The sequence below is a fragment of the Sorex fumeus genome, unplaced genomic scaffold (genome assembly GCF_029834395.1).
Source record: "Sorex fumeus unplaced genomic scaffold, SorFum_2.1 ptg000022l, whole genome shotgun sequence".
Classification (NCBI taxonomy): Eukaryota; Metazoa; Chordata; class Mammalia; order Eulipotyphla; family Soricidae; genus Sorex; species Sorex fumeus.
Window position 1 is genome coordinate 5,998,629 of NW_026606079.1, and position 27,190 is coordinate 6,025,818.

At 46.0% G+C, this 27,190-nt stretch overlaps 1 gene segment (V, D, J or C); it reads right to left on the reverse strand.

Moving 5' to 3' along the window:
- Positions 1-1,415: 1,415 nt before the first annotated feature.
- On the reverse strand, positions 1,416-17,449 carry LOC130023177 (immunoglobulin heavy variable 4-59-like). The segment is given in 3 exon segments: positions 1,416-1,549; positions 16,978-17,277; positions 17,358-17,449. Coding segments are annotated over 3 exon segments (480 nt in total).
- Between the last annotated feature and the right edge of the window lie 9,741 nt (positions 17,450-27,190).

The following is a 27,190-nucleotide window of genomic DNA, read 5'->3' on the forward strand; positions in this document are numbered from 1 at the left end:
ACAACACCCTAAAGGAAAGAGAGAGAAAAAGGGAATTCCCTGCCACAGAGGTGGGGTGGGGTGGGGAGATGTGGGGTGGGAGGGTTACTGGGTTCATTGGTGGTGGACAATGGAGACTAGTGGAGGGATGGGTACTTGATTATTGTATAACTAAAAACCAAGCTTGAAATTTTGTAAGTCTACAACTGTACTCATCGTGTTTCACTAATAAAAAAGATTTTAAAAAAAGAATTTGATAGACTTCATTACCAATGTCTTTCTTTAAGTATATTATCAGTTCTTTTATGTATTTTCCTGATCAGTCATTGCGTACATATATGCATCAAGTATGTTTTTTTCCTTATGCACACATCTCTTGATCATTAACATGAACTTCACTGTTTCTGGTAACCTTGTACAGCCTGAAATATATGACACTGGACACTAGTATGAACACCCAGGTCATATTAAAGATATTCTTTGCTAAAGAATTGTTTTCCAGCATTTGACTTTGAGTCTGTGTTTGCTCCAACTAGTTAAATTTGTTTCTTTTAGGCAGAAGAATGTTGCAGTCAATGTTTCAATTGATTTTGCTACCCTGTGTCTCTAAATTGCTACAGTTAGACCATTAATGTTGAGAATGATTAGTGTCATAGGATTTTGTGCCATCTTTCTTTAGAGGATTATTGTGTTTGTCTTGCCTTATAGTCATTCCTTGAGCTTTTCTTTCAATATTAATTTGAGTTCATAAAGTTTTTGAGCTATTGTTGGTCCATGAATTAGGATATCTTTCTTTTGAATGTGAATGAGAATCCACTGGGGAAAGTATTCTTGGTGAAGCTCCATTTTGCTATTTTTTAAAAACTATATCTATCCATAGTCTTAGGAACCAGAGGATTCATTTAATAGTTCTGCTTTAAATCTGAGGACACTCTTTCGTATGTACTTTCCTTCTTTGATCTTGCTGCTCTCAGTATTGATTTCGATTTATGGTGCCAGTCATTCTTATTAGGATATGTATCAGAGTCTTTTGATTAGCATCTCTTTTAGCTGGTACATGCTGAGCTTCTTGGGTCTGGGTGCCTGTGATGTCCAGCTTAGAGAAGTTTTCAGCAATAATGTCCTTAACTGTTACTAGTTCATTGCAGTCACCTCCTTATTTTTCTGTGATTCTGAGGATTCTTATGTTGTTCCTCTTAAAAATAATCCTTTGTCTAGTTTGTCTTTGAGTTATTTTGAGGTCTTTTACCACGTTTTGTTGTTGCCTGGAGGTTTTCTGTATCTCACCCTTAAAGTCACTGAGACTGTTTTCCGCTGTTGTTACTCTACTGTTAAGAACATCAATTGAGTTTTTAACTTCATCTATAGAACTTTTTTATCAGTTCCATTTCTGTTTGTCGTGTAAGCCTGGTTTTCCAGAAGGCAGATGAATTTGTTTATTCTACTCTGTTCACCTTGTAGATATAAGTAGATCTTCTGAAAGCATTGAGTGACGTGATCACATGGTGCACGTGTTTCTTAAGTATTGGTGTTCCACAGATAATTCTTATTTCAGAATCGGACATCACAGCTAGAGGAAGAGGGAGAGTTCTGGACATTGCTGGGCCTTCATGACAGAAAAATCAAGATGGAAGCTGAGGGGCTGGTTGAAAAGGGGTTAGTGCACCCTGACCCAGACCCTACCTGCCTCATGTTGCCCAAGGGCTCAGCTCCCTGCTAGGCCCAGACTCTCCTGATAATTGACCAGACTTGGGATACCCCTTGTTCACACTCATAAGCAGTAGTCAAGTCTCCTGTCCCATGGCAGATTAGACACAGCTCTGGAGATGATCCACTCAAGCTGTCAATAAGGGCCCTACCTCTACGCCACAATGGGACCTCAGCACCAGCCAGCCTGGTGGAGGAGAGAGCCTGTGCTCATGGGGATAGACAGAAAATGCATGATGAGATTGTCTGTCTGCACCTCACTCTGCTGATATCCCCCTCCCAAACAGGGAGCTGGCTGGGGAGCAGCAGGTTAAGTCTCCACACAATGCCCAGGACACTCTGTGTCCGCACAGAAGCTGAGGGGTTTGAATTCCATGACACGTTCCTGTACATCTCACCCCTCTTCCTATCTGAAGTGGAAGTACCCATTACTAGGTGCATCCAGTTGGGGAGAGGGCAGTGCAATGAGGTTGACAGAAAGTAGGGCAGGGAGGCATTTGTAGAGACGGCATTTTCTCTTGTTCTAAGAACAAGAGGTCTGGCCTGGGCAGGTGGTCAGTGACAAGAGACCCTGTTCAGGTGTGTTCCAGAAAACCAGAGCAAAGCAGAACTCCTCCTAAAGGCTGAGGAGTGCAGAGAAAACATAGAGCGGCCGGGGTCTCCCTCAGGGCCTGGGAAAAGAGGAAAACACAGGTGGAGACGGCGCCTCAACTGAGCCCTAGTACCCAGCACCCACACCTTGGTCCCTCAGAGAAGCTCCAGGGGCTAAGGGAGAGGATGGAGGGGAGGACACAACGATGAGGGGATGAGAGAGAGAGAGGTAGAGGGAGAGAGAGAGGGAGAGTAGGGGAGGGGAGGAGAGAGAAGGAAATAGAGAGGGGACAGAGAGAGGGAGAGAGAGGGAGAGAAGGAGGGAGAGAGAGGGAAAGAGAGAGAGAGAAGACAGAGAGAGGCAGAAAGGAAGAGAGAGAGAGGGAGAGAGAGGGAGAGAGAGGGAGAGACGGGAGAGAGAGAGAAAGAGGGAGAGAGGGAGGGAGAGAGATACAGAGATAGAGGGAGAGACAGGGAAAGAGAGAGAGGGAGAGAGGAATGTAGGGGGGAGAGTAGAAGGGAGGAGCAGCCGGTACCTGGCTCAAGAGGCCCTGAAATTTTCTGGAACAACCGCTCCTGCTACCTTCCCTCTGGAGCTGTTTCTGGGTCAGGGGGCTAAGGTCGGGCAGCCTGCCCCACCCCTCCTACCCCTTCTGACCGACCTTTCTGGGCCCAGTGCCCCCGGAGAGCCCCAGTCTGGCGCGGCAGCTGGACAGGTCAGCAGGAGCCGGTGTCCGCTTGGGCCTGTCCCGGGGTTCCCTGTGTTCACGCGGGGCTGTGGGGCCACATGGACAGTGCTGCCTGTGGCCTCTCCCTGTGGCCCAGCACCTCTTCCCATGTCCCTGCAGGGGGCAGTCAGCACTGAGGGCCTTGGGGACTCCTGACGGGACCAGGCCAACCCCGGGATGAGAGAAAGGACCCCTGTGGCCCTGTCCATTGGGGTCCCGCAGACGGACAAATGGTGAGTCCCACGCGGTCCCGGGTCCGGGGCTCTCAAGGGACTCGGACCCCGCCACACCCGGGAGAAGGTGTCCCCTGAAACACACAGCTTCCTGGGGACCGGATGGGGGAGGGAAGGTCTGCGCTGACATCAGCTTCTCCAATCAATAGTGCAATCGATACTCATCAATAGGGAAGTTCCGGTGTTCCCCGAAAATAACTCAGAGTCCAGGAAACTGCGTTTATGCCAAACCCACAGTCACGGGCTGTCGGGGCCTATGTCATGGCCTGGGTACAGGGCAGGGCTGGCACAGAGGGTCAGCAGGAGCATGAAAGAGATTCCCATGAGGGGTATCTGTGGGAGAGGAGAGGAGGCAGCTGGTGTCTGACATCATCCAAACACCCACCTGGGGGGTTTTACGATGTTAGTCGCCGAATTTTCTGAACAATGCTGAGATGCAATAGATCCTCATTGCTGTCACCTTGATGACACACATTTTCAATTTGTTATAAAGTATGTTGAATAGAAAATTATGTTACGTGTGCTGGAGCAATAGCGCAACGGGTAGGGTATTTGCCTTGCACGCAGCCAATGCAGCTGACACAGCCGACCTCGAATTTAGTTCTTCCCCCCTCTCGGAGAACCTGGCAAGCTACCCAGATTATCTTGCCCGCACAGCAAAGCCTGCCAAGCTACTCATTATGTATTCGATATGCCAAACACCGTGACAAGTCTCACAATATTACTGGGCCCGCTCGAGCAAATCAATGAACAACAGGAGGACAGTGACAGTGACAGTCACCAATATTATGTGGAAATAGCAAAATTACTGGAGGATTTATCATGGTGCTTATCTTTAATTTAATTTAGTTTTATAAAGTTGTTCACAGTATTTCATTACGTTTAATATTTGAACACCAATCTCACCTCCGACTAAATCTCAAGACCGACGTAGTCTGCCACAACGAAGGAAGACAAAAATGATCGTCTGTACTTTCAATGCACGTACGCTAGCATCAGATGCATCCATTGAGGACCTGATGGTACAAGCGTGAATGATCAAGTACGACATCATTGGTCTGACCGAGACAAGAAGGCATGAATCTCACCATGCCATTTTCGACACTGGAGAAAATTGTTCCTCGGAACATGCGATAAAAGAGGTGTTGGAGGCGTCCGTGTCCTTGTCAACACAAACTTGGCCAAGAGCATTGATTCATTCGAATGCCTAACAACCTGAATCGGACGTTTACATTTGAATAGATGTGACTCACTGCCTGCAGTTTCTATCTTCGTTGTCTACGCAACAACATCTCATTATGATAAAAGAGAAATGAAGAAGTTCTACATGGAGCTAGAGAAGTTCTATAAAGAAGACCACACCTTCTACAAGATCATTGTGGGTGATTTTAATGCCAAGATAGGACCGAGAAGATCAGCTGAAGAACATAACATCAGGACCCATGGCCTAGAATGGAACGAACAGGGTGAGAGAGTGTCTGAGTTCATCATGTCGACCAAGACCATCTATGGTAACTCACAGTTCCAGAAGGCAGAATCTAAACGTTCGACATGGGAGTCTCCCGGTGGACGATTCCACAATGAAATAGACCACATCATATTCAATCGACGGTTATGCCTGACTGATGTCGCTGTTGTCCCAAAATTTCGAACGGGATCAGACCACCGTCTCCTTCGTGCAAAATTCTACTTCACAGAGTGGGGAGAAAGGGCTGCAAAGTTCAAAAAGAGAACTCCCAGAATGACCACCAACTGGGAACTCATTGGTACTATTGCGGCAACATGGGAAGATGCCATTGTTGACAACATTGACGAGGAGTACGATTGACTGGTTCAGCACCTCCATGAATGTGCGAGGAACAACAAGAGAGAGATAGCCACAAAAAGTCACCTACCTTCGACAACTCTTGAGCTAATTCACCAGCGTGGTTTGGCACATGCCTCAGGCAACCGCAAGCTAATGTCCGAGCTCGCAAAGCAGTGCAGAGATGCGATCAAGGAAGACCTCAAAGATAGAAGAGCAGAAGTACTGGTAGATGCAGCAGAAGCCGGGAAAAGTATTCATAATGTCCGCCTGTCCTTCGCCAACTACAAGACCAAGATGACTGCCCTCCGACGTCCTGATGGATCCATTACATCCTCCAGAACGGCTATGGAGAAGATTATCCATGACTTCTACTCAAGTCTCTTTGATAGCCATGTCCACTTGCCGACATACAAAATTCCACAGGATGGATATGTCATTCCCAATGTTCTCCCTTCCGAAATCCGACACGCCATTTCGTCAGTAAAGAAACAAACAGAACCCGGCCCAGACAAGGTCAGACCTGAACACCTGAAGAACCTGCCGTCAGTACTCATCAATACACTGGCTCGGCTCTTCACACACTACCTGTCTGAATGCAAGGTTTCGTCCCAGTGGAAAACCAGCAGGACCGTACTACTGTTCAAGAAGGGAGACATCCATGACATTGGCAACTATCGCCCGATCTGCCTCTTGTCTGTCATCTACAAGTTGTTCACTCGAGTCATCCTAAATAGGATTGGCAGAATACTAGATGAAGGACAACCATGCGAGCAAGCCGGGTTCCGCAAAGGATTCAGCACCATCGACCATATCCACAGGATAACCAAGCTCTTTGGGGTTTCTCGGGAGTTCAAGATGCCGCTCTGTTTAACGTTCATTGATTTAATGAAGGCCTTTGATTCTGTTGAGATGGAAGCGGTCATTGAAGCCGTAGCCAATCAGGGCATTCAAGCCCAATACATCAAGATCCTCCGTGAGCTGTATTGTAGATTCACTACCAGGATCTCATCATTCTACAAAGATGTAATCATTCATGTCAAGAGACGGGTTCGGCAGGGTGATACCATTTCACCAAAGCTCTTCAGTGCCACCCTCGAGAACATCATGCGACGACTGGAATGGGAAGGGATGGGAGTGAAGATAGATTGTCGGCAATTACACCACCTCCACTTTGCTGATGACATTGTTTTAATAACACCAAACATCAGCCAAGCGGCACAAATGCTGGCCGACTTTGACTGTGAGTGTGGAAAGGTAGGACTACAGCTGAATCTTACGAAGACAATGTTCATGAGAAACAGCCTCGTTCCTGATGCCCCATTCGCTCTCAATGGAACCACCATCTCCGAATGCAACAGCTATGTGTACCTAGGTCGAGAAGTCAACATGACAAATGACCTGGCACCCGAGCTGTGCAGGAGGAAGAGAGCGGCTTGGAACGCCTTCAAGAACGTCGAAGAAATAGCTAAGAGGACGAAGAACCTCCGGCTCCGGGCACATCTCTTTGATTCCACTGTTCTTCCTGCATTAACATATGCCTCAGAGACCTGGGCCCTACGCAAATAGGATGAGAACGCTATTCAGGTCTCCCAAAGAAGAATAGAAAGAGCTATGCTTGGAATGTCACGTTTCACTCAAATGAGAGAAAAAATCCGGAGTTCCGACATCTGTAGACGATCAAGAATCAGGGATGCTGTCTCATTTGCCAAGGTGTCAAAAATCAGATGGGCTGGTCACGTAATGAGATTTAAAGACGACCGCTGTACTAGAGCTGTTACTGACTGGATTCCACGGGATGTCAAAAGACCGCGTGACTGCCCACCTTCCAGATGGTCAGACTTCTTCGTGAGGATCATGAGCGATCGGTTTGAGGCTCTTCATGTTCCCAGAGCGAACAGATGCCATTGGGCTACACTAGCACGCGACAGGGACAAATGGAGATGCTACTGACGCTCGCTCGAGCAAATCGACGTCTAACGGGAAGTTAAGTGATTAAGAGAATAATACCAAACATTAGCCAAGCGGCACAAATGCTGGCTGACATTGACCATGAGTGTGCAAAGTCGTACTACAGCTGAATCTCATGAAGACATTGTTTATGAGGAACAGTCTCATTCCTGACATTCCATTTGCTCTCAATGGAACGACCATCTCCGGTGGAACAGTTACGTGTACCTAGGTCGAGAAATCAACATGACGAATGACCTGGCACCAGAGTTGCGCAGGAGAAAGAGAGCAGCTTTGAACGCCTTCAAGAGCATCTAAGAAACAGCTAAGAGGACGAACCTCTGATTCTTTGATTCCAATGTTCTTACTACATTAACATATGCCTCACAGACCTGGGCCCTATGCAAACAGGATGAGAAAGAACACTATTCGGGTCTCCCAAAGAGGAAGCGAAAGAGCTATGCTTGGAGTATCACGTTTCACTTAAATAAGAGAAGGAATCTGGAGTCCTGACCTCTGTCGAGAATCAGGGATGCTGTCTCATTAGCGAAGGCATCGAAAATCAGATCGGCTGGACACGTAATGAGATTTGGAGACAACCGCTGGACTAGAGCCATTACAGACTGGATTCCATGGGACATCAAAAGAACGTGTGGCCGCCCACCTACCAAATTGTCAGACTTCTTCATCAAGACCTTGAACGACCTGTTTGAGGCTCTTCTTGTTCCCAGAATGAGTAGATGCCATTGGGCTACCCTAGCAGGCGACAGGGACAAATGGAGACGTTACTGGTGCCCGTTTGAGCAAATCGATGAGTCACGGGATGTCAAGGGATCAAGTGATCCTATGAAAAGAATCTGTTCAGGAATACAGAATACAACATACTTTGTAAAGTGAAAGTTAACGGTGTACTTGGTAGTTTTCCACAACAAGTGGGTTGAAAATTCAAACTAGAGGAGGAAGGAACATATTGATATGTACATACTTGAGGGTTTTTTTATATTTCCTTTATATATATTTTATCTTTCAAAATGCCCTTAAATCCCTTTGAAAAAAATTTCAAAACACTAAAAATAAAATGAATTAGATTTTACGTATTTATCAAACAACAGGGCTGGAGCGATAGCACAGCGGTAGGGCGTTTGCCTTGCACGCAGCCAACATGGCCGACCTGAGTTCGATTCCTCCACCCCTCTCGGAGAGCCCGGCAAGCTACCGAGAGTATCTCGCCCACACGGCAGAGCCTGGCAAGCTCCCCGTGACGTATTCGATATGCCAAACACAGTAACAACAAAGTCTCCAATGGAGACGTTACTGGGCCCGCTCGAGCAAATATATATTTTAATTTTAAAATAACAGAAAAAAAGCCCTTTACAACCTCCCCCATGACCAGAACTCAGCTCTGGAGTCCCTGGAGCAGAACGCCCCCTGGTTGTCACACACATCCCTGCAGCTCCCAACTTTCCCTAACCAGGTTTGTGTTTCGGTTCACAGGGACATGCCCTCACTGTGTCTCCTGCACAGTAATACACGGCTGTGTCCTCAGTTACTGAGTTGCTCAGTTTTAGGTAAACTTGGTTCTTGGAGGTGTCCCTGGAGATGCTGAATCGGGACTGAAGACTTGGCTTATAGGATGTGTTTCCACCTTGGCTTATAGGATGTGTTCAGCACCAATCCAATCCAGCCCCTTTCCAGGGGCCTGGCGGACCCAGTTTACACCATTGCTGGTTATAAAAAATCCAGAGACTGAGCAGGTGAGGGACAGTGTCTGCGAGGGCATCACCAGGCTTGGTCCCAACTCCTGCAGCTGTATCTGCGACAGGACACCTCGGGACAGAGACCCACAGTGAGTCACGGGCTCAGAGGACCCAGGTCTATATGGGAGCCTCTGTCAGGGGATAATCACATCCGGGAGCTGCCACCAGAAAGAGGAGGAGCAGCGCTGATGCACGTTCCTGGACACGAGGTCCATGATCTCAGACACCATGTCAGGGTGAGAGGGAGCCCGAGTTGGGGTGAGTTTGAACATGGTTTTAATCCTGGGTCCCATGTGCATATTTGCATGGGGGAGCCTCTGTAAAGAAAGGAGGGGACACGGAGAGGCTGGTGTGTGAGCTCCCTGGGAGGAGTTGCTGACTGTGGCTCAGAGCACTCAGGCCTGTCCCTGGGGCCCTGTCAGAACTAGGCCTCTTCCTCCAGCACAGGAAACGTGCTGAGGAGCTGTCAGGAAACAGGAATTGCTGAGGAGGAAACGGCAGTTGGGGAGTAGAGTCCCCGTGTCTCAGGTCCTTGATGACCAAACCCAGCCCCCAGGGTCTCTCCCCTGTAGACAAGCCCCTACCTCTCTGTGCCCCCGTGTGTTGGCTCCTTTTCTTTCTCCCACAGGATATGGAAAACCTGGGGCATCACAGACAGTGCAGTTGTCACAGTAAATTCTAACTTGGCTTGGACCAATCCATGGTTCATCAATTTTCAGTCTATTTTCTTCTTATCATGCATGAACATTCCTTCACCTGGCGCTTCACTCCTTATATCCAAGGTGGTTATTAGGGTGGATTTGTTAATTCTATTTGCTATTCAGACAAGGAAGTTGCTTCTACCTAGGTGACCTTCCTTTGTGGCTGATCTGACCACCAGCACATGAACCCAGTCTTCCCTGTGTACAACTCAGTGTCCAAAACATGATCATGAACCTCTGGACCCTTTTTTGGGGGGTCATCACTGAAGAATCCCAACCATGTTTGATGCTTAGAAAGACCCAGCAAAGGATCTCAACATGCAATCTATTGGGCCAGAATTTTGATCCTAGTGCAAAGACTCACACATGCTACAAATGTACTGTGTGCAAGCCCTGAGCAGTGACCCTACCCAAATGCATGGAACCTAGAAGCAGGCTGTATCTCATAAGTGTATCCATAATTCTGTGGAGCACCAGCGGTTTTAGTTAAATGTAGCACTACAGCACTGTCCTCCCATTATTGATCGATTTGCTCGAGCGCGCACCAGTAACGTCTCTATTGTGAGACTTGTTGTTACTGTTATTGGCATATATATGTAATACACCATGGAGAGCTTGCCAAGCTCTGCCGTGTGGTGGGATACACTCGGTAGCTTGCCGGGCTCTCCAAGAGGGACGGAGGAATCAAACCCCAGTCAGCTGTGTGCGAGGCAAATGCTCTACCCACTGTGCTATAGCTCCAGCCCCAATTAAATGTAAGGGACCAGAAAATGTGCTTTATAATTTGATGTTTTAAAAAGTCAGCATTAAGTGCCAAAAGTAATCAAATAACCAGCAAGTTCAACAAAATTCTACTAAAAATAAACAAAGAGACAAACAGCAACTCGGGCTACATGATTATTGAAACAGATGAATATTACAACTCATGAACAAGGTGACTCTAACAGAATTAATAAACATTCTCTTATATAAAGCACAGGACTCACCGTGGCTCTATCCCAGAGCACCTGCAAGCCCAGGACGGTGGATGCTCACAGATCTGAGCCCACCTGTACTGTCTCTGTGAGCTCCACCACTGGCAGCAGTTTCCAGAGGAGCTGGACCCACAAACCTCAGATATAATCTGGATGGACGGAGAGATGCACAATGATAGAACCGTTTCGTAAAGATATTACTCCAGACAAACACAGAACTTTCTTAAATCTATGAAACTTGCTTTCAACCACCAACTGTAACTATAGATTTCATAAAATATTTTAAAATTTATTTTCTGCATATTAAATAAGATGGATTTATTTTTTCAGTGCTTCTTGATACATTTTCTGGGTGTTTCACTCTTAGTGAATATACTAAAATATCCTTGTTTATCATTAGTAATTTATTAGAAATAAAAGAACTAATCAATTAGAAATTAATTTATGGCTCGATCATTCATTTTGTGTTTTCTCATTGTTAGACACTCATGGCATGAAAGAAATAGCTTTTAATTCTGTTCATGATAGCAATATGGGTGAGCTCAATGAAATGCTTTCCACGTGTGTATCCCAAAATCATTTTCCATTATCAATTAGTGAATTGATACCTGAGCACTAAAAGGTGGGTATGTTCCCCAAGTCAAAGAAAAACATAGATTTTACATATTAGATAATATCATTTTTACATAATGATTAGATATCCATAATTTTTAAAAAAATTAAAAGTTTTAAAATTGTATCACAATGAAATACACAGCTACAAAGTTGTTCATGATTGAGTTTCAGTTATATAATGTTCCAAAACCCATCTCTACACCAGGGTACATTTACCACCAGCAATGTGCCCAGTTTCACTCTTTCCCTCCCCACCCTAGCTGCCTCTATGCCAGGCACTATTCCTCTCTCTCTCTCTCTTTCTCTCTCTCTTTCTCTCTCTCTGTATGTCTCATTTTGGAATTATGGTTTGTAATAGATACTGAAAGGTTATCAGTATCTTACCTACTTTCAATACTCAGTTCGTGTCCAAAGTGATGAATTCCAACTGTTATTGTCACACTGGTCCCTTCTCTATCCTAACTTCTCTTTTCTCCACACACACTTGTAGCTGGCTTCAAACAGAGCACTAGTCCTTCTGGCCCCTGGACTTGGATATTAGCTTATACCAGTTTTTTTTTCCATATAGCACAAATGAATGCAGTCATTCTATATCTCCCTCCTTCTGACTCATTTCACACAGCATGATACTGTCATCCATTTATAAGAAAATTTCATGATACCAGTTTTCTTAGTGACTGCGTAGTATTCCATAATGTAGATGTATTGTAGTTTCCTTATCTAGTCGTCTGTTCTTGGGTAACTTGGGTTGTTTCCAGATTCTGGCTATTGTGAACTGTGCCACGATGAACATAGAAACACAGATGGCATATCTTTTTTCTTTTAATTATTTTTATTTTATAAGGTAATTAACAATATTTTATTACATTAAATATTCAAACACCAGTTCCACCAACATTACATCTTCCCACCACCAAATTTGGGATGTTTCCATCCCAAGCCCCAATCCCTGTCCCAAAGCACAATAGAAGTAATATATTTTGTATTGTCTGTTATGAAAAACCGTTGAAAATGCTACAAAAAAGTATTCATAGAGGAGACAGTGTGAAGATTGTTCTATTTTGGCAAGAGCCATTAAGAGATTCTTTAGGATATCACTAACATGTTGTTAAAGGTTGAGTTATGAGCTTTCATGTATATATGAAATTATGTATATATGCATATATATTTCTTTCTATGATTTGTTGTCTACTATTTGAATCGCATCAAGTATGGTGTGGTATTTATGGAGAATGGGTAGGGATGTTTTGTGCAGCCCTGAATGTGGCCGTTTGGCCCAGGAACACGTTCACTTGCTCAGCCTGAGTGTGTGGGGAGCAATCCTGAGCATGGCTTCGGTTGAGTTCCTGAGGTTTTCAGCTGCTAGAGCTGGGTCCCTTGGGGCAGGGAGGGCTCTCACCCACCTCCCTCTGCAGGCCCCGAGTGAAACAGTCTGGTTTGGAGTCAGGTGGCATGGCTATGGGAGTGTCATGTTGCTCTCTTCTGGGAGAAAAAGCCGTGTTATCTGGATGATGGCTGGTGAGGAGATGGGCAGATGGCATTTCTGCTGTGTGTTTTGGGCTCCCCAGAGTAAAAACCCAGAGTGGTTTTTCTGGGTGAAATGGGAGTTCAATTTCTAGCTTTTTAAGGAATATTCATATTGTTTCAGAAAAAGGCGGGGCCAATCAGCATTTCCACCAACAATGAAGGAGAGTCCATTTCTCCCCACATCTACACCAGCATTGGTTGCTTTTGTTCTTTTGAATGTGTGCCAGTCTCTGTGATGCGAGATTATATCTCATCGTTTCTTGATTTGTGTCTCCCTGATGATTAGTGATATAGAGCAGTTTTTCATGTGCCGTTTGTCCATTTGAGTTTCTTCTTTGGGAAAGTTTCTGTTCATTTTTTTTCTACCAATTTTCGATGGGGGGGGGGATGTCTTTTATTGTAAATCCCTACAGTCCATTATAAAGGCCCTCCCGTTGATCGTCAATTTGCTGGAGCGGGCCCAGTAACATCTCCATTGGAGACTTTGTTGTTACTGTGTCTGGCATATCGAATACTCTCGGTAGCTTGCCGGGCTCTCCGAGAGGGGCGGAGGAATCGAACTCGGGTCGGCCATGTTGGCCGCTTGTAAGGCGAACGCCCTACCCGCTGTGCTATCGCTCCAGCCCATTATATACTTTGATATTAAGTATTTATTAGATGGGTAGCACGGTACCACTGTCCGCCTGTTGTTCATTGATTTGGTCAAGCGGGCACCAGTAACGTCTCCATTGTGAGACTTCTTGTTACTGTTTTTGGCATATCGAATACGTCACGGGGAGCTTGCTAGGCTTTGCTGTGTGGGTGGGATTCTCTTGGTAGCTTGCCACGCTCTCCGAGAGGGGCAGAGGAATCAAACCCAGGTTGGCCCCGTGCAAGGCAAAATTTTCCATTCCCTGGGTTGTCTTTGTATCTTTGGCACCATTTCAATTGAGGTACACAAACGTCTTAGTTTAATACTGTCCCATTTGTTTATCTTTGCTTTCACTTACTTGGTCAATGGTGTTTTATGTTTGAAAGTGCCTTTAGCTTCAAGGTCATGAAGGGTTTTGCTACAGTTTTGTCCATGTGTCTAATGGATTCAAGTATGATGTTGAGGTCTTTAATCCATTTTAAACTGACTTTTGTGCCTGGTGTTAGATAAAGGTCTGAGTTCATTATTTTTTTTAACATGTAGATGTCCAGTTTACCCAGCTTGGAACGCCTTCAAGAACATCGAAGAAATAGCTAAGAGGACGAAGAACCTCCGGCTCCGGGCACATCTCTTTGATTCCACTGTTCTTCCTGCATTAACATATGCCTCAGAGACCTGGGCCCTACGCAAACAGATTAGAACGCTATTCAGGTCTCCCAAAGAAGAATAGAAAGAGCTATGCTTGGAATATCACGTTTCACTCAAATGAGAGAAAAAATCCGGAGTTCCGACATCCGTAGACGATCAAGAATCAGGGATGCTGTCTCATTTGCCAAGGTGTCAAAAATCAGATGGGCTGGTCACGTAATGAGATTTAAAGACGACCGCTGTACTAGAGCTGTTACTGACTGGATTCCACGGGATGTCAAAAGACCGCGTGGCTGCCCACCTTCCAGATGGTCAGACTTCTTCGTGAGGATCATGAGCGATCGGTTTGAGGCTCTTCATGTTCCCAGAGTGAACAGATGCCATTGGGCTACACTAGCACGCGACAGGGACAAATGGAGACGTTGCTGGCGCCCGCTTGAGGAAATTGACGACTAACGGGAAGTTAAGTGATTAAGTGATTTAAGTGATCTTGCTGCATTCAGTATCTTATCTCTGTCTATGGTGTTCGTCATTCAGATTAGGAGATGTCTTGGAGTCTTTTGTTAGGGTCCCTTTTAGCTGGTACACTTTGGGATTCTTGGATCTGGATGCCTGTGTTCACCAACTATGAGAACTGTTCAGAAACAATGTCTGTCACTGTTACTACTTCATTGGGGTTGTCTCCCTGTCTCTCTGGAACTCTGAGGATTCTTACGTTCTTTCTCCTAATTCATTCTACAGTTCTCTGTTCTTCCTTTGAGATATTTTGAGGATTTTCATTGTAATTGTTGTCTGTAGGTTTTCTGCATCTCACTCTCAAGCTTACTAATTTTGTATTTGCCTGTTGTTTCACTGATGTTGAGATGACCCACTGAGTTTTTCATTTCAACCACTGAATTTTTTATCAATGCCCTTTATGTTCTAGTGTCAACTAGGTTGCCCAGAGTGTAAACTAATTGTTTTATTTTTATTTTTCCTTATTGAATATATAAGCAGGTCATCTGAAAGCATCTGATGATGCGACCACACAAGTCATGTCTTTCTGAAGTATTGCTGTTGCACAAATGGTTCTAATTTCAGGAGCAGAGGTGACAGGAGGAGGAAGGTGAGGGTGAGTTCTCTACATTGCTGGGAGAGAGACAGCAGGAGGGAAGCCAAGGGGCCAGGCATAAAGGAACTTCAGCCACTGACTCTGATTCTACTGCTAACTTCACTGTTCACTATGGGAATGATTCTCTATTACTAAGTGAGCTACTCATTCGCATCAAATAATAGATATTTTAGCTTACTACCTAGTACTGATATTTTCTGTTTAATGTTGGTGGTTTCTTTTCAGGCCAGTTAAGTTAATAAAGGTATGCACTTAATGGTAACCCTTCCCTTACCTGCATGCACACAGGTTCACACACAAACATGTAGGAATTGAGATGCTGCGACTTACAGCAGGTGTCTGGGGCCCGTGAGCACCACAGTAGAAAGCTGAGACGCTCCATAAACATTGGCAAGGGCAATGCCTGTTCCGTACTCAGGAGCAGAGAGTCAAGGTCCTGCTCCCCAGGGGGTCTGGGGACCCTTTTATGATGTGAAGCCTCAGGCCCAGGACTGAGGAGAGAGCTGAGGAGCTCCAGGGGCCCCTTATCAAAGATAAACCGTGTTCATCTGAGATGACTCTTACCTGTAACCAGTTGTTGTGACCTAAATGGGCTTGATACTCTTCTTCAGGTCACTCAGGGAGAGACTGCTCCCTGTACAATGCTTGTCCCTGGGGGGTTGCTTGTGTGCAGAAGAGAATATCAATTGGAAAATTTGCCAGCATTAGAGATTGATCACTGGGCCCACACTCTATGAGAATGTATCTCTGAAACCCGAGGATGCACGGGATGCTGTTGTCATGTGTATCCCTTGACTGGGCAGCACACACCTGGTCTAAATGTGGGATGGAGCATGGGCTCATCGTCTGTTGTCATGGGAACTCTAATCAGAGAAGTGACCTCCTTTGCAATTTATGACAGAAAATAGGGCAGAAGAAAGGAGGCTGCAGAGAAACCCTACGGTGGATACATGGTGATAATGTGATGAAGAGACAGAGGTGGATGAAGATGAGTCAATGCTCTGACCATTATAAACCTCATTTTTTAGCATGAAGAACAGGTGCCCTCAGCAACCTGGGCACGTCATGTCTTAACTCATCTGATCTCCTTCAGATGCCAGGAGACTGACTTTTGATTCATTGGAGGGATAAAGGTGTAAGCACACATGAAGTAGAGAGGATAAGTCCAGTAAAACAAACAAGGGGGGTAATCAATGATTAAAAAGCATGTTTATCTTGTGATCTCTAAGTTACAGTCTTCTTTTGATATAGTCATGTCAAGTAAAAGTGCCTTATCAAATTCGGAGATATCAGTGTGTTGGGATTGGGAATTCCCTAGCCCTGGGAGGTGCGGAGAGACCAGACAGACACAATTGCTGCAGGAGTAAAAACGGGGTTTCTTGCTGGAGCTCCGCAGCATACCTCAGAGTGGGCAGTGGCTGAGAACCCCGAGCTTCTTCAAAGGGGGTCTTATATAGGCTTTCATCAATTGTTATAACAAAACCCGTGCATTCCAAAGATCATAGATTCAAAAGTCAGCAGTTACATACATTGATTTTCAGCAGCACAAGCAAGGTTATGGCCAGAATCATTAAGTCTTTAGTGAGACAATACATTCCAGGAACGGGCAATTTCCCCCAACCACCCGCATCCTGAGTTATCCTTTACCCCAGTCTGCGGGGTGCTTTACTGAGACAATACATTTCAGGAACAGTAAATACACCTGAATCCTGTCACAAAAGCAGCCAAGCAGTTTTACAGAAAACAATGTGCAAGTTAGCTGAAGCACGCAAAAATTTGATGCCCTAGCATGGATTCTTTCAAGTGGAAGGCTCAGAGTCAGGAACGTAGAAAATGTTCCCTGGAGGGACCTTTGATGAGAATCAGGAAACCAGTCACCCATCAGCTCCTGCTCCTCTGAGATGTATCCTCTAGGTAGGGGTCGTAACGCCCCCTTCTGGCTGTGGTCTCCGGCAGTCCACACTCTCCCAGCAGGGAGGTTTTTGTCTGGGCTTACCCTGACTTCCCATCACTGTGCTTACTTCTTGCACAGTAATACACGGCTGTGTCCTCGGGGGTCACAGAGCTCAACTGCAGAGAGAACTGGTTCTTGGAGGTGTCAGCCGTGATGGAGATGCGGCCCTGGAATGCTGGGTTGTAGCTGGTACCACCGCTCCAGTACCCCATCCATTCAAACCCTTTCCCAGGGCTCTGGCGGATCCAATTCCAGTAGTAACTGCTGCTGACAGAGCCCCCAGAGACAGAGCAGGTGAGGGAGATGGTCTGGGAGGGCTTCACCAGTCCTGGGCCCGACTCCTGTAGGGTCAGAGCAGACACAGCACCTGGGGACAAGGGGAATCAGTCACTGTCAGTCCCTGCAGTCACTCCATCCCCTAGACCCTGACACATCTGGGACACTCACCCAGGGGGCCTGTCCCCAGGCAGAGGAGAAGACCCCACAGAATCATCTTCTTTTCGGTCAAAGCTATGCCTTCCCCAGAGACTCAGCCCTGAGTGAGGAGACAGCTGTGAGCTCCAGAACCCAGAGAGCATTTGACCCCGGAGCCTGAAAGGGATTTGCATGAGGTGACCCAGTCTCTTATAAGGGGAAACTATCTTACCTTGGATCTCCTTGTCCCATTGGGGTGCTGATCTCACACACCCTATCTGGTGATGAGTACTTGCTGATGAAGCACATTGAAACAGGTCATAGGAGACTCCTCACTTATTTTAATAATCTGTCTTAGTCAAGTTAAAATGATCACAATTATTTCAATTTCAAGTTGCCAGTGAAAATACTTTGCATTGTTTATGTTTTAAAAACTTTTTAATATAACCACCATTTAGAATGTTTATAATTATAATCATACTTAAATTTGTTTCATATCTGTCTCTCTCTAAAATAATATCCAAATTAAAACTGCCCTTCTCAATACTCATTTCTTTCAGTAAATAAATTATGACATAGTTGTATCTGATAATTGTTTGCAAAGTACGTAGTCAATAGCACATAGTACAATTGAAAATTTCTGTTTGAGTTTTATTTTTGCTTTTTTTTTTGTTTTGGGGCCATACTCAGTGATGCTTGGTGGTAACCCCTAGCATTGCACTCAAGAGTTACTTCTGGCAATGGCTGCTTCATTCTGGGCAACCAGGAGGGGGACCAGGTGAGGCTCCTTCAGCCCCAACTGAGGCAGCCCCAGCAGCCGAAAACCTCTAGAACTCAATCACTGCCATGCTCAAGGGTGCTCTCCACGTGCTTGAAAGGGACTCACTCAAGAGCCAATCTATTTCTGGACATGTTACACTTTCACTGTATCACTGTCATCCTGTTGTTCATTGATTGCCTCGAGCAGGCACCATTAACGTCTCCTTCGTCCTAGCCCTGAGATTTTAAAAAGTGACACATCTGAGGCACTTTTAGAGTCAGGGGAATGAGACCCATAATTGTTACTGGTTTTTGGCATATTGATCACGCCACGGGGAGTTTGCCAGACTCTGCCATGCAAGCAGGATACTCTTGGTAGCCTGCCATGTTCTTCAGAGTAAGAACTAGATAATAAGATGTCGGGTGGGGAGGGAAACTCAACCCACCCTCCACCAAGGGGCCCTTGTGAGGACAGCCAGGCATGGAGGCAGGAGACTCCGGCTGTTCTCTTCCAGAAGCAGGGTTTTATAGTCTCTGGGTCTTGGCTGTTGATGGGATTACATGGCACCAGGGGGCAGTTGGTTGATGTAACGCCTACATACTGGAAGATGGGGGATCTGGGTGGAGGAGACCCCAGTTCCAATCCGAGCAGGCTTGAAGATCTATATCAAGGGTCCCACACACCTGGGTTCCTCTGCCTGTTCCTTCATGCGTGAGGCTTGTCCGAACGTGTGGAGAGTGGTCATAAGCATGGTGTGGCTGGAACTGGAGGACTTCAGCTGCTGGGGCTCTGCTCGGGATGGGGAGGGAAACTCAACCCACCCTCCTCCAAGGGGTCTCGGTGAGGACAGCCAGGCGCGGGGGCAGGAGACTCTTTAAGCTACCAATATACCAAGAATAGCACACCTCATTTGATGGGGTTTAAAGTAGAAGGCTATATTGAAGGAACAATATAGCCTGCCCACAGGGCAGAGTCTGGCAAACTCCCCGTGGCACACCAAATATGCCAAATACCAGTAACAATGATGGGTCTCATTCTCCTAAAAGAGCCTTGAATATAATCTCAGGGCTAGGATGAAAGAGACGTTACTGGGGCCTGCTCGAGGCAATCGACGAATAACAGGATGAATGAATGAAAAGTAGAAGGCAACCAATCTTAGTGCTAAATATATTTATAAATACATACAAATATATATCACTTGATCACTTGATACCCCATTACTCATCGATTTGCTCAAGCAGGCTCCAGTAATGTCTCCATTCATCCCTGTTGCGTGCTAGCATAGCCCAATGGCATTTACTCGTTCTAGGAACATGAAGAACCTCAAACCAATCATTCAGGGTCTTGACGAAGAAGTCTGACCATCTCGTAGGTGGGCGTCCACGCGATCTTTTGACATAATGTGGAATCCAGTCAGTAATGGCTCTAGTCCAGCGGTCATCTCTACACCTCATTATGTGTCCAGCCCATCTGATTTTTGATGCCTTGGCAAATCAGACAGGGTCCCTGATTCTTGAGCGTTGACAGAGATCAGAATTCTGCATTCTATCTTTCATATGAGTGAAGTGTGTTACTCCAAGCATAACTCTTTCGATTCCTCTTTGAGAGACCCGAATAGCATTCTCATCCTGATTTTGTAGGGCCTATATATATGTATGTATAAAGGTAAAGGCCCTCCCGTTGATCGTCGATTTGCTCGAGCGGGCCCAGTAACGTCTCCATTGGAGACTTTGTTGTTACTGTGTCAGGCATATCGAATACTCTCGGTAGCTTGCCGGGCTCTCCAAGAGGGGCGGAGGAATCGAACTCGGGTCGGCCATGTTGGCCGCTTGTAAGGCGAACGCCCTGCCCACTGTGAGATATATATATATATATATATATATATATGCAGATAAGTGTCAACCTTTACAGCATGTTACTAATATCTTTTAGAAGGCTTAATGACCTTTGGGTGAAATACAAAAATCTTCACACATTTTCCTCTGAGGAAATTTTTGTCTCATTTTTAGTAGGTTTTTCATAACAATCAATACAAAATAAATTATTTTAGTTTTGCTTTGGGGGCAAGGTCTGGGGCTCAGAATGGAAATCTGATAGTGGGAAGATGTAATGGTGGTGGGATTGGTGTTCACATATTAAATGCAATTAAATATTGTGAACAACTTTATAAAAATAAAATTAATTTTTTAAAAAATATTACTCCGTGCAGTGCTCAGGGGGACCATATGTGATGCTGGGGATGACCCCCCATTGGTGAGTAAAGAAAAGCAAACTATCAATTGTACTATCACTCTGGCTAGCTGATTTTTGCATTTTCGAGTTGGGTTCTATTCTACCATGCATTCTTATGGGGCAGACATTTGTTATAGGCTACATTTAAACTATTCTATATGTTCCTTTTAATTTTTTATGGAATCTGTAGTTTCTCTAACTTTCAAAAATAAACCTACAACTGCCACGTCTCAGTGTTTCCACTGAAGTCACTTTGCTTCTGTCCATATCTGTGCATCTTTTATTTCTATCAGAGCTTGGGTGTCACTGCTCAGGGGTCCTGCTGTTCCCACCCTTGTCACACTCCACCAGTGCCACAGTCGGTTCTGTTGCTCCATCAGGTGCCTTTGCCAGTGGGTAACATTCAATGACATTTAAGGGGAACAAGTGTCCTGGGAGGAGTGGATTTCTGGAGATGACTGAAGGGCGTCTGACAGACCCTTTCCCCAAATCCCCTTGTCACTGCAGACTCCAGCACGAGCTCAGTCTGAACTGACCTGTTCATACTGGGTCACTGATGGAAACTATGTTATCTCTCCCTCTCTCCCTCTCTCCCTCTCTCTCTCTCTCTCTCTCTCTCTCTCTCTCTCTCTCTCTCTCTCTCCCTCTCTCCCCTTTCTTACTTCACACACTGTGACTTAGAAATTTGTTCACAATACAGTTGTTTCAGGTATTCAGCATGCCAACAACTGTCCCACCACCCATGTGTTCTTCCTTCCACCAACAACCCCAGTTACCCACCGCCCAAGCCGGCTCCCTGATCAGACACTAATTAATTGATTTTAGACTGTTTGTTACAACATCTGTCTCCTAATGGTGTTGCTACAATCTCGGTCTGAGGATTTCCTGAGCTGTCAGGTGTGCTTGAGCCTTCTGCGGTAGTGTTTCACTCGTTCCTATCTAATTTCCACGTTTCTCCTGGGCTGGCAGCCCTGTGAGTTTGGGGCTGTTGCATAGTTTCATAGGTGGCGACAGGCCTCAGGATTTGAGCTGAGACCCTCAAGTGCAAGTGATTCTCTGACCTCTCTGAGATGAATCATGAAGACAAGCCATTTTCTGACTGTGGCCAGAGTCAGATACGGGTGGGGGAAGCAATGGGCCTTGGGCAAGGCAGGGACTCGGTCTGTCCCCCTCCAACCCAGGGTCAAGAGATCTTGAATCCGGGGAAGTTGGGCCTTCCAGAGCTCCTCCCCCAAGGGACAGTCCAGCCAGGCCATTCCCTTCAGGTGACAGACACTGAGGAGCACAGAAACCATGAGGCCTGACCGAGGGTTTATATCAGAGTTTGGATACCTCCATGCCCCGTGTTTGAGAGTTAGATTTCCTCATAATAAATTAATTGATTTTAATCAATAAATTAATCTCATCACCAAGCTCTGTAAGTTTGTAGTATCAAGCAATACTGGAAACTGCCTTTGAATTATTGTCATTTCCTTGTTTTACTTGATTTATTCTTCCAATAATATCAGGTATAATAATATTTTATACCAGGCTGTCTTCACTGAGGGCACCTCAGAGGGGAGCAGGCGAGAGCCCTCCCAACCCCAACGGACCCAATCCTGGCAGCCGACCGACGTCCACTACCCAACCGCCACCACACTCCAGGCTGCTTTCCGAACTGTGGCCACGCGACACATTTTAAGATACTTCCTACCCAGTTCTCCGTGGTGTATTCGATATGCCAAAACCGGTAACTATAACAGGTCTCATTCCCCTGACCTGAAAGAGTCTCCAATCATTGAGAAAGATGGGTAAGCAGAGGCTGCTAAAATCTCAGGGCTGGGACGGATAGAGACGTTACTGGTGCCCGCTCGAGTAAATTTGACAATGAGATGACAGTGATACAGAAATAATAGCATTTTGATTTCTAGACTTGACACCCTGTGAAAGTTGCTCTGCCTGTCATAGATTTGTGTTGTCACACATGTTCTCGAAGCTTGCCCTCAGTTAGGGCCTTCACTTTCTTGATCTTCCCTGGCCACTGATGGAGCACATTTGTTTCAAAATTCCATCAGGGTCGTCTAAGTGTCAGTGCGCTGTGTGTGGGCAATATTACCCTTGGGGAGGGAAACAAGGGTGTCATTGTGTGGGCTCTGAGCTCAGTCTCTGATTCATAAATTCTTTTTTATTATTGTTCTTAAATTTATTTATTGAATCACCGAGAGAAAAGTTACAAAGCTTTCAGGTTTAAGTCTAGATCACACAATGATCAAACACCCATCCCTTCACCAGTAATTATTTCTCACCACCAAGAACCCCAATATAACCCCCCTCCCACCCCTCCCGGTGCCTGTGAGGCAGCTGATTTCTACTTAACTCTCTCTCTACTTTGATTACATTCATTATTTCGACAAAAGATGCACCATTATTGTTTGGGATTTACCCCCAACAATTAGAACTGCTGAAAAGGCATTGTGAAATAATTTGCTTTCAATTGTTGATTATGAAAACCATATGATTTGTGTTGTCACACATGGCCACTATTGCGGCTGTGCCATTTTGGATTTCTGATATTTTACTAATTAAGTCTGGAGGGATTTCTGCCAAGAGCTGGATAATTATGAGGTCGGTTTGTGTGCCTCTGATGCCATGGCCATGACAGAGAGCTGCTTGTGGGGGACAACTCATGGCCTCAGTAGGGCGTGAAGGATGTGCCTGTTCTGTCCCCCATCCCATGAGGCTGCAGTTGCCCTGTCACCTCCGGCTCATACCTGGCTGTCCAATAAGCTCTAAGGCGGTGGCCACCGTGCTGACCTGGGAGGGGAGACGGAAAAGATAAACACCCTTTCCCTCCCAGAGGGGCATAGCACCTTAGTTTAATGTATAGTCCATTCACATTTCTGCTGCAAACTGCTGGGCTCTGGATTATGTCCGTGTGCCCCTGGTGCCATGGCCGTACCCTCATAAATTCTTAATATATCACTATTGTTGTAATTTTGGGGTATTTTAAAGGGGAAAATGAGCTGTTGGAGCAGCGTAATAAGAAAAGTTCACACTGTGTCTTTTGTTGACCCCAGATGTGCAGAAAAACTGTGGGAAAACACGCATGTGGCAGACCATCCTGTGGCCCCTATCATGTCTGCATGGAGACTCCATGGACACTAATGGGAGATTTTTAATTTCTGGGTTTTGTCAAACTCTTTTCTCTAGGTTCTGAAAACTATGCTCATTGTTAATTTTAAGTGGCCATGTATTTCTCCTGGAGTGTCTGTTCTCTCTGCCTACAGATACCAAGTGGAGTTGTTTGGTTATTCCTTTTACATCTCAAAATACTTCCAAATCTGTCACAGTAAATAGCATTTATTTCCTAGGAATTTTACAGCAGGTGGATTAAGGTGCCACCTCCCCTCAGCTGTAAGAGCTGAGTTCTGGTATTGCCAACAGAGTGCCCTGAACCTTGCTCAAGAACTGCTGCTACTGTCGCTCTGAGAGCAGCCCCTCTGCACACATCCCTCTGGTGTCTCCGCATTCTCCGTGAAACATCTCCTCATCACAGGCATGACGCCTCCAAGGTCAGGGGTCACAGAGACAAAGGGAGGGGCCTGCAGGGTTCACTCTACTGCATCATGGTTTCTGAAGAAAGTCTCAACGAGGTTGGGACAGGACACGGACACGACTCATTACCCAACACCACGTGGTCCTGGACTTCTGAACGTGGCCACTATCCTAGTGTCACCTTTTCTACTCCCCATGTCTAGTGGCGGGATTCCAGCTCAAGGATACAGAGATACAACTATGCAAAAGGGGTGGGATCCACCTTCTCTCAGAAGGGGTCTTCCAACACCTGGATTGCATCTCAGAGAAAATTATTTCCTGCTGGCACACAGCAGGTGAACATGTGCATATTTAGGCACTGGGATGTTTTCTAGTTGTACACATTAGTCCCAGGAATGATCATGTCTGTCCTTTCAGGGACAAATCACAGAAAGGAGGTAAGGAAATGAGGGGTAGACAGGCGCAGACGCTGATGCACCTGGGTCACTCCTCCATCACAGCTGGTGTCCTGTGTCCCATGTCCTGCTGAGTGCCAAGTGTGTGATGCTGAGAAGTGGAAATGAAGCTTAGCACCAATTTTCATATATTTACATTTAATAAAGAACATGGTCTAGTTGCCAAAAACATTGTAGAATAATCAAAGATTTTCCTGGGGCTGGAGCTATTGTCCCAAACCTGCAATGGTCTCAGCACATACTGATATGTGTTAGTTCCGGTGATAAGTGTGAAACACAAGGAGCTCAGTCATACAGAAAATACTAGTGAATCGTTATTTCGTTCTTGGAAAGAATCCAAGAACCTGCAAAGCCACCCAAATACTTACAAGTAGTTCTTCTGCTAGCTTCGAGGGAGTGCAAAATCCGCATTCCCCGCACACCAAGGAAGAAAACCGGCGGTTATCGGAGGGTCTAGTTAGACATGCAGCCCCGGGAAGGGGCCTTTATGCCGGGTGAGTAACTGGATGAGTGAGCAGGGGAGCCCGGAACGGCTCAGCTTTGGGTGTGCGTGGTGTGCCTCAATTCCAGTTTCCCGCAGACCAAGTGTGTAAACTCAAAAAAGGGCAGCACTGCAGCGGCGGCGGCTCTATCTCTCCCTCTCCCGATGCCCGCATTTGGTAGTCTCACGCTGCTTCCCCCACCATGGGGAGGTCGATGGCAATGGGTAGGCGAAGGAAGGAAATGAGGGCCAGGCTGGTTGGTCTTAGTTGCAGTTTATTCCAACCCTCTCTCCATCCACTTCTCTTTCTCTCCTCTGCCTCTCCTCATGCTTCTTCCTCCCCCATGCTACTTCATCCTCCTTCTCCATGCTCCTTCATCCTCCTTCTCTGGAGTCTGGATTCTGATTCTGATCTCCTTTCTGCTCCTTCTGATCCCCCAGCCCACTCTTACAGTACAGTTAAATTCAAAAGCATGAGGGCTTGGGGTAACCTTTACACATAGGTGTGATCACAATCAATAGGGGAAGAATTCTTTCCCTAGGGGAGGGGACATCCACATCCTCTACAAGTCAATAGGGGTAGAATTCTTTCCCTCTTTCCCTCAGGGATATTCACATCTAGGACAGATCCTCATTATCAGATCAATCCACCCTAGAGCAGATTCTCCTGGGTGTGTTTCTCCTCTCCTTGTCTAGAAAACATATAAGCACATATAATATAAATCATTTTGTATGGATACAGTAAGAAATACCTTAAACTTATAGAATTGCTCTCCTAGGGCCATCTCGATGTCAGACTACAGTGCTCAGGCCAGGTAGTCTTTCCTATCCCTAGCAGGATCCTAGTCTCATCATTACTTTTGGATCATGACAGCATTTGTCTATGATAAAACTCTTAACTTATAGTTAAGAATCGTGGCACTTTGGCTGGCCCAGTTCGAAGCCAGGGTAGCACACCACTTGCCCTGGGTCCATTCAGTCCCTCGTTGGGGAGGAACCAAGGGCAACTGAGGCTTAAGTCGAGAAAGCAGATGCCCAGGAGGGAATAATATTCAGAGCCAATTAGATCCTAAGCTACAAAGCATAATATTAACGGTCTTCCTGTATCTATACAAAAAGGAAATTGCTTTAAAGTAAACTTTTCATAAGGCATAAGGAGAGGATAAAGGTAATATTTCACTCATACATATAAAATCATAGATTTCTGAGGAATCTAACCTTATAAGTTAACAGAGTCTGATTGGGGGAAAGCCGATTACCTGGTTGGGGAGGAGAGCATAGGGAAGAATTTACAAATAAACACAATGGAATGGGAGTGCCTCAGGAGCACTGTGATGGGTGTAACCAGATAAACCCAAGCTCCTTGTGGAGAAAGGACAAAGCAATGTCATCCTACACCAAGGATGAAAACCGTCCATTCTTGGGGTTCTATTTAGATGCACAGCCCCAGAAAGGGACCCTTCCACTGGGCGGTTACCTGGATGAGTGAGCAGAGGGTGCAAGGAAAGGTTCAGCTTTGGGTGTGTGCCGTGTGCCTCAATTTTTCCTTCCCCCGCAGACCAAGTATGCTGTTCTCGGGGGGTCTAGTTAGATGCGCAGCCCCCAGAAAGGGGCCCTGCTGCCTGGCTGATACCTGAGTAAGTGAACAGAAGGTACCTAGAACGGTTCAGCTTTGGGTATGTGCGGTGTGCCTCAGTTCCTGTCCCTCACAGACCAAGGATGAAAACCAGTCGTTCTTGGGGGTCTAGTTAGATGTGCAGCCCCCGGAAAGGGGTACTGCTGCCGGCGGGTACCTGGATGAGTGAGCAGAGGGTGCCCAGAATGGTTCAGCTTTGTGTGCACCTCGTGTGCCTCAATTGCTGTCCACCGCAGACCATGGATGAAAACCAGCTATTCTCAGGGGTCTATGTAGACGAGTAGCCCCGGGAAGGGTCCCTGCCACCAGGCGGGTACCTGGATGAGTGAGCAAAGGGTTCCTGGAATGGTTAACCTTTGGGTGCTTGTGGTGTGCCTCAATTCTCATCCCTCGCAGACCAATGATGTAAACCGGCCGTTCTCAAAGGTCTAGTTAGATGCACAACTCCGGGAAGGGGCTCTGCCACTGGGCAGGTATCTGGATGAGTGAGACTAAAATACTTCTTTTCCTTAACCTTCTTGACTTGGGGAGGAGTGATAGCACAGTGATAGGGCATTTGCTTGCATGTGGCCCACCTGGGTTCTATTTCTCCACCCGTCTCGGAGAGCCCGGCAAGCTACCGAGAGTATCTCGCCTTCTCTGCAGAACCTGGGAAGATACCCGTGACATATTTGATATGGCAAACACTAACAAGGCTCACAATTTGTTGTGAGACGTTACTGGTGCCCTCTCGAGCAAATCGATGAACAACGGGAGGACAGTGCTACA